This window comes from Sinocyclocheilus rhinocerous, unplaced genomic scaffold (assembly GCF_001515625.1).
Source record: "Sinocyclocheilus rhinocerous isolate Xijiao unplaced genomic scaffold, SAMN03320098_v1.1 scaffold3519, whole genome shotgun sequence".
In the NCBI taxonomy this organism is placed as follows: domain Eukaryota; kingdom Metazoa; phylum Chordata; class Actinopteri; order Cypriniformes; family Cyprinidae; genus Sinocyclocheilus; species Sinocyclocheilus rhinocerous.
Window position 1 is genome coordinate 14339 of NW_015641496.1, and position 8636 is coordinate 22974.

Consider the following 8636-nt stretch of genomic DNA (forward strand, 5'->3'; position numbering starts at 1 on the left):
GGACACGGCATCAACACAGTATGGTGAGGGGCGTAACATTTCCGTCTCACGCTTGAGGTATTCGGCCAATCACAACGCACTGGATATCTGGCCAATCAGAGCACACCTCGCTTTTTCAGACCGATGAGCTTTGTAAAAATCGACGCGTTTCAAAAAGGCTGGGCATAGAATAGAAACAATAATGTACAGTATGTGGAAAATAATGTTTTTTTTTTACTTTAAACCGCATAAACACATTTCATTACACCAAATACACAAACTAATGTTCTTTTTAGCAACATCATATGACCCCTTTAATCATCCACTGTTGAGATCTTGAGAGATTTAATGTCTTTTATTTGCAGTTGATTTTACCAAATGCTCAATCATCAGTTATTTGATCATTTAATTATCTCATAAACTTCAACACTGTTTCAGAGAAGATTCTTTTATTTCCATGATTTTTGGACAAACACAGTGTCTTTGAGTTGCTTTGCAATTACAAATGGAAATTACATTGAAATAACACGAGTTTAAATCCAATGCATCACTGAGTGTGTTTATTTGGTACAGAAACAGTATAAATTATGTCTAAATGAACCTTAAATGATGTTGAAAATAATGTCCACTGACCACATTTTAACTAGTTTTTAACCTTGTACGGAGGTTCCATGAACGTCTATATCGGATGGGCAGAATACGTAAAAAAAAGACGTCATAAAAACTTTCATTCTGGCTCCTCAGTGGACGTCTTTTCAACGTGTGCAGACTTCAAAAAGACGTCCACGGGACGTAACTTTGCCCAGTGGGGGCCTACTATTTTAATATTTTACTTAAAAGCATTACCTACTAAAATGTCTACAATACTCAAAACGTTCTCATCTTGAGCAGAAAAGAAAGATAATCAGCAGTTTCAAAGTTTAAGTTCTATCCTAGCCTAACAACAATTTCCCAATTATAATGGCATGATTCTTTTGAAATGTTCTTAGCCTACAAATTAATAACGCTAAATGTAGATCAGAAACTTGTCACATGCTTTGAACAGGTTATAGATAAATAAATAGATAGTAAGAAAAATAACTATATTTGCAGCATTGTTTCTTTTTCTGCTGTGTTTTAGTGAAAGTAATCTATAATTTTGCTGCTCTCCGTGTTTCTGTTGTTAAAATAACCGTGTTATCCGCGGAGAGAGAGAAAGCGCACTAAGCTGAAAGGGCTTGAATAAAGCGCGTTTGGCTGTAGATAAAAATACTAGAGTAGCCTATATAGCGCTGAAAGATATTTACCATAAACGACCCCGAGAGCTTTTTATGTGATCCGCGCCGCTCACAAAATGGTGCTGCTGTTACGCCTTTTGAATATCAGTTATATAAGGATTAAGACTCGAGTTGCTTTTAAAATATCCACAAGTACTTTTCCTCGAGCCGAGTCAAGTCTGGAGTCATTACAGGTCGAGTCTGAAGTCTATAAAAATGCGATTCGAGTCCTTAACTCGAGTGGTGCCCATCTCTGGTCGAGTATCGATACATCAGCCCTTTCCAGGGAACACAAAAACGCGCAATAATCTTAGACAACTTTATCCAGATATTTTAATAAAATCCGCAAATTCGTTTGAAGAACCAAATTAGCCAGAGAGCAGTTATCACGATTAGAATATCTGGCATCTTTCCAATCATCTCAGATCTATTAAGCCAAGGTACGAAGAACCGAATGGACCCCTGGTGTTTTTTTTTCTTGTGGGTGTTTAAGTTACCAATTAGCTAAAGAGTGAATGATTATCTTACTTCTCCTTGTCTGTATCTATTGGTAGAATGCAATGCCTTGCTTGTCTTGTTTGCACACTGAACCTTTGATTTATTGTGTATATAACCCACAAAGGTCAAATATGCCCATCAAACACAGCAGAAATCAAAAGCTTCAAAAATAATACATTGATTCTTTCATTCATTACCCTGTGCGTATTCAGCATGAGAAAGCCAGCAGAAATTCAGGGAGCAATAAGGTGCTGTCCTGCCTGCCTACTGATTATCAATGCATATAACTATATAAAGGGGGTGAACATCAACAGAGATAGAGTTATAAATACAATATGGACACAGGTTTATGAGAGCACAACAAATACACATGCTCATAGAGCTTTAAAAGGTAGCAGCAGCAGCTCTCAGCAAAACCTCTGAGAAAAACCATGTCAGACCATGTCTACCATATTGTCTACGTAGAGTGATATTGAAATCTGGACACCAGCAAACATCGATTCGATGTTTGCTGGTGTCCAGATTTCAATATCACTCTACGTAGACAATATGGTAGACATGGTCTGCTGGTTGCTATGGTTCATAGCAAGTGGGCCTAATACAGCAGATGTTATAGTAGTAATGTGACACTCTTGAAAAATGTTAAAGCCTTGAGGATTTCTTTCTCTGAGCAAGACATTCAATTGCAAAAGAACAAAATGATCATGACAATATTTTTTGTCATATATAAACCACTAAAATGAATAAGCAGTCATGTTTACTTTTTTGTTTGAGAGCCATAAGGTGATTATGCTTCAAATCATTTCACAGTGATAAAACAACACTAACAGAACGGTTCACTGACAGGCCTTTGGGACTGGTTTTACATAAGATGCCCATGAAGACAATGATCTTACCACTATTTAAATTAAGCTACACTGATCTGTGAAGCAAGTTGTTCTTCTCAGGCTCTAGAAATTCTTCAACTAGAGCAGCGGTCACTTTCCTTAACTCCTCCTCCAGACTGGAGATATCACTGCAACAAATTCAATTAAAAAACACAAAAACAAAAAAAGAAATCAAATTTGCAATTATTTGTCTTCTATATTCAAAAACAGAGAAAATTAGGTAGTGTGCATAAAAATACAGTGGCCTCAAAATGCATTTGGACATTTAAAGGAACAACTCCACTATTTTTGAAAATAGGCTCATTTTCCAACTCCCCTAGAGTTAAACAGTCGAGTTTTACCGTTTTCGAATCCATTCAGCCGATCTCCAGGGCTGGCGGTAGCACTTTTAGCTTAGCTTAGCATAGATCATTGAATCTGATTAGACCGTTAGCGAGTTTCTATATTTTTCCTATTTAAAACTTGACTCTTCTGTAGTTACATCGTGTACTAAGACCGACGGAAAATGAAAAGTTGCGATTTTCTAGGCCGATATGGCTAGGAACTATACTCTTATTATTATTCCGGCGTAATAATCAAGGAACTTTGCTGCCGTACCATGGGTGCAGCAGGCGCAATGATATTACGCAGCGCCTGAAAATAGTCCCCAGCTATGTAACTTCAAATAAGCCTATTTTCAGGCGCTGCGTAATATCATCGCAACTTTTCATTTTCCGTCGGTCTTAATACACGATGTAACTACAGAAGAGTCAAGTTTTAAATAGGAAAAATATAGAAACTCTTTGGTCATTTCAGTGGAGTGTTCCTTTAAGCCACACATAAATGGCTTTCTCAAAACCACTGTCAATATTCTGAGCCATTTTTGGAATGATGTTTAATGAACTGATCACAAAAGTAGTGAATGCATGTTCAACAATATCATTCATTTGAAATCTTTAATAGAAGATACAAACCGTTCTCCTGGTGCTGCACAGAATTCTGTGTAATACTTGATCTTTGGCTCAGTGCCGCTGGTCCTAAGTGTTGCAACAATGCCATTCTGAAATGTGAATGTGACCATTTGGCTATTTCTTGACAACGGAAGGACCTAAAGGAGATATTAAAAGAACATTTATTCCTGTCAAACCGTTTTTCATCAATCAAGAAATATACAAAAGAACTGCTTTGACATACACATTTTTTGTCAGGCTGACTGCTGTCATAACCAGTGGTCACATCTCTGATGTGTGTGATGCAGTAGTCACCACATGATTCTGGGTAAACACCTGAACCCCCAGAATTGCGCAGACGGCTAAATATTCTATGAATAGTTGGTGGGTCATTGCAGATGACATAGGATGTTCTGGAAATGTGATAGCCATATCTGGGGTATGACAGTGAAGAGAAAAATCAACACGTACTGTACGATCAAAGTAAAATGTGAATGCAATGGTACAGTATACACCTAAAAAAATTGGATTGGATTATCATTAGACACTTATATATATATATATATATATATATTTAAAAAAAAGTAGCAGAAGAGATACATTTCATAGATGTTGATTAGTTGTTGGTTCATGGAAAGGTTTTTGGTGTGTAGATAAGCAGCCATCTCAGCCACAACAGCTGCTGTACTGACTCCATCCTTATCAAGAACCATGTTCCCACACAAAAACCCTGGCATCAAAATAAAGACGAAGACACAACGTTAGCATTCTTCTACATATGCTTTTACACTCAAATTGATAAATACAAACCCTTTTAAACTTCAACACAGCACGGATTGTGTGATGTATTCTGTATTTTTGGATGAACTATTCTGTAAATATCATGGGATAGTTTAGATAAACAGGGCTGTTAACATAGTTGAACTTCAGGTGTGTCTGCAGATAAATGCACTTACCAATAGATTCTTCAAAGGAAAAAATGACCTCCTTTCCTGTTTTTGTTAATTCATGGATTCTATTTCCAATCCATTTGAAGCCAGGCAATGTTTCCTAGGATGAAGGGGAGTGAAGTAAAAATACCAGAGTTCAGTAAGAAGTTAAACTATTAAGCAGTGGCTTTGTATTTTGTTTAGCAAACAAAATCTTCTAATCTTCATCTATATGTAAGAATAACAAAGCACTCAAGGTATTTGAGTCTTAGTAATAACTTCAAATTGAGACTTGAACTAACCTCAAAATGAAAGCCTTCTATGCGTGCAAAGGCTTTAAGTATTTTGGAAGAAACAGTGGTGGCCAGCATGTATACTCTCTCCGTATCTGCTGGGTCAGGGTGTGCTTCTTTCCAGTTAAACAACATCCACCAGCCAAGCAATGCAGCCAACTCGTTTCCCGTGAACACTTTCCAACCACAACTGCCCATAAAACATAGGACACAAGTTATACGCCACAAGATTCACTCAAGAGTTCAGAAGTACTGTTCAGTAGAATTGATACTGCTACATTTTACAGCTGAGGGTTTTAATGAACATAAGATAACCTACTTGTCATTCTGCTCTGCAACAGCCAAGCGATCAGCATCAGGGTCTGTGGCCACAACAATGCGGGCCTCTTCTCTCTCAGCCAAACGAAGGGACAGTTCCTAAAACGTAGTCAGTGCAACACAAGTCAGTGGTTATATCTGCATGATGACTTAGGCCCAATCCCAATTCTATTTTATACCCCTTCCCCTTGTCCCTTGAAACAGACCGTCAAGGGTTAGGGGTGAAAATATTTCCCTAAGAAACGTGACACCACTACTACACCGTTACACGTCATCATACATCGTGTAGCTCCTACAATACACACACCTATATTAATGCGCTGCTTACTGACACACACACGCACCGGAGATTGCGCAGCTAACACATCCAGGAGCAAAGAAACTTGTCAACGTTGCCCCGCGATTTTTATTAATAACAGTTTAAATACTGAATCGCTGCATTATATTTTCCAGCAATGAGAGGATAAAATTGCAGATTTTGAAGTAAAATCACTCACTGTAAAGAGATGCACAGACACGCGTATACACAACTTCCATCTCTCTCTCTCGAATTGGCAATATTTGAGAAAAAGGTTTAGCGATTTCTAATTTTTTGGGTGAATAGCCCCCCTCAAAGTCTATGGTGGTCATCGCCCTGATCAGACATGAAAATATGTTGTGGCACTATCGTGCAGTCAGTAACGTTATTAACGTTAGCAAAATGTAGCGTTTTTTTTTTTTTGCAAAAAAATTATTTGAATAACATGACCGTAATATTGAACGTAATATAGTAATGATTGAACGTAACATCAAACAAATGATTACTTTTTCATTAATACTTTATTAATGCTAAAAATGCTTACATTTATGGGTCTTTTTGTTTACCCGGGCAGCCATGTAGCCACTGTATGCTGAGATAATTATCATACCCCTTCGTTTGAAGTGTGATCCTGAAAAATCTTCGTTTAAAGGGCTATCTGGCCCTTCCCCTTACCCCTACGCCTCCAACCAAAAGAGAATCGAGACACCTCTACCCCTTCACGTGAACGCGCAAAACGGAGGGGTAGGGGTAAGGGGTAGAAATGGGATTGGGCCTTAGTACAGCATTACTTTTTTCCCCCCACTGCACCGTAACCAAGGGGGTTATATAAATACACGGACACAATCTAAATACACAGACACGGCCCTCCGTTTGCAGCTACAACAGCGTCCACTCTTCTGAGAAGGCTTTCCATAAGATTTTGTAGTTTCTGTGGGAATTTTTGTCCATTCATCCAGTAAATGGAGGGCCAGATATTAATGTTGCGCAAGAAGGCCAGGCTCACAATCTCCATTCCAGTTCATCCCAAAGGTGTTCGATGCGGGCCAATCATGTTTTTCCACACTAAACTCATCCAACCATGTCTTTATGGACCTTGCTGGAATAGAAAAAGGCCTTTTCCAAACGCTTCCCACAAAGAGAAGCATAGCATTGTCCAAAATGTGTTGGTATGTTAAACCATTTAGACTTCCCTTCACTGGAATTAAGGGGCTGAGCACAAAAAAACAGCCTTATACCATTATCCCTCCTCCAACAAACTTTACAGTTGAAAAGAAAGAAAGAAAGAAAGAAAGAAAGAAAGAAACTTACCAAAACTGATTCTCCTTCCTCTGGGTTAGGACAACTGACAGTGGAAAAATCTGGATCTGGATCTTTCTGTTCTGGAACAGGGATGGGAGGTGGAAAGCCAAACTGCTGAAAGGCTCTCTGGACATAGTTGTGACCAACACCATGGAAAGATGAGTGCACAAACTTCAGGGGAGACATTGTGTTAAGCTCTCTGCAATGAGGAGGGTCAAAAAATTGTTTTGTATGATATTGTATTATATATGCATTCACAGTGCAAAAAAATTATTTGTAATAGATATAAAATGTTATATTCTACAAAACCTTTTGACACTCAATGTCCTATAATGTTCTTTATGGCACCGAAATGCTGCTTTTAGTAATACTTCATATTTCAAGATAGGGCTGGGCGATTTTTCCAATTTTATCGATTAATTCAAATTTAATGTTTTGCCACGATTTAATTTTTTATAAGTCGAGGCATCACAATTTTGAATAGAAATATTACCAAACGTTAGAATTAGACACTTTGAAAATATGCCACTGATAACAGTAAAGAGAAAAGAATGATCCAACCGCATGTCGGCGCACGCGATTAACCGCCCACTTGTGACGCGCTCTGTGAAGGACCATAAGTAGAATATATCACTAGGCGCCATTCACACAGAATGCACTTTTGTGTTGACAAAGATGAGACGCGGGCAGTGGAATAGGAAAAAATGCAAGAAGATGTGAGTGAACTTCTTTTAACTTGAGTGCTGCGTTTTTAGAATGCCGTTTCATGCACGAGACACTGCAAGAGACACAAGCGCAACAGTCAAACACATCCATGTTTACATAAAAAAACAATGGAAAAGCAGCGCAAATGAATAAAAAACCTGTAAAGAACTACTACTGTATGTCTGATATTTCATGTTTGCATCATGGTGACAGGCTGAAAGCTGCTGTTCATTGTTTTTACAGAACATTTACTGTTAATAATAGTCTACTTTCTAGTACCTTCAGTCATTTTGAATTTGAATTACCTTGACTTTTGAGAGTTTTTTAAAAGCATTTTCCTTGTTTTATTATAAGTTTGTACAAGATGCAGTTGTAATCAATGCAAATGCAAAATTGTGATTTGTTTAACAATTACATCATTTTAACAACTTCTTGTGTGGTGCACTTGGAATAGAATTTTCTTTAAATAGAGGGTTAATAAAGAAAAAGTTACTTGAATCTTCTTGTAATTACATTTTCAAGTTGACTAGCTAAAAATCGTAAAAATCGAGAATCGGTTAAACGTTCTGAAAAAAAAAAAAAAAAAGAGATTTAATTTTTTAACCATATTGCCCAGCCCTACATCAAGATTTTTCTTGGGAAAACAAAAATGGTTTGTTTACATCAGTTTCGTTTTGTATACAGTTTATAAAGACTAATAGTACTTTCTCTTAGTACAGGTGAGACACTGCACCTGTGGAAGCAGATAGTGTTTAGCTCTTCCATGTACGAGCGGCAGACGTCCTCCAGTGGGTCTCTCCGTAAGCGGCTGCTTTCAACTAGGTCCTCATTCCAGGACCCGGGCCAGGGTTCACTACTCTCCTCAATGCAACGCAAGATCTCCTTATCATGTGGAGAGGAGATCTGTGCACCATTGTGCCAGTAAACCTTCAGAAAGTTGAAAAAGATCAATCGAACATCTTAGACTCACTGCTCTGAGGTACTGTATATGCAACACATACTTTTATTAAGATATTAACACATAATAATAAAAATAATAATAATAATATTATTATATTAGTGTGTGCTTGTGTTACTGTTTTTCTCTTAAATGGGTCATATGATGTTGCTAAAAAAGAACATTATTTTGTGTATTTGGTGTAATGAAATGTGTTTATGCGGTTTAAGGTTCAAAAAACACATTATTTTCCACATACTGTACATTATTGTTTCTCCTCTATGCCCCGCCTTTCTGAAACGCGT

General features: G+C 37.6%; 1 protein-coding gene across 1 annotated transcript in view; it reads right to left on the reverse strand.

Moving 5' to 3' along the window:
• Nucleotides 1-423: 423 nt before the first annotated feature.
• pgm2l1 (phosphoglucomutase 2-like 1) overlaps nt 424-8636 on the reverse strand; it is a 17333-nt gene continuing 9120 nt past the window's right edge. The window contains exons 5-13 of the mRNA XM_016571839.1: nt 8128-8321; nt 6699-6888; nt 5091-5188; nt 4781-4961; nt 4506-4599; nt 4150-4279; nt 3794-3983; nt 3574-3707; nt 424-2748 (exon numbers count right to left, since the gene is read on the reverse strand). Coding sequence (XP_016427325.1) covers nt 2646-2748; nt 3574-3707; nt 3794-3983; nt 4150-4279; nt 4506-4599; nt 4781-4961; nt 5091-5188; nt 6699-6888; nt 8128-8321 — 1314 coding nt within the window. The 3' untranslated portion in view covers nt 424-2645. The remainder of the gene's footprint in view (nt 2749-3573; nt 3708-3793; nt 3984-4149; nt 4280-4505; nt 4600-4780; nt 4962-5090; nt 5189-6698; nt 6889-8127; nt 8322-8636) is intronic.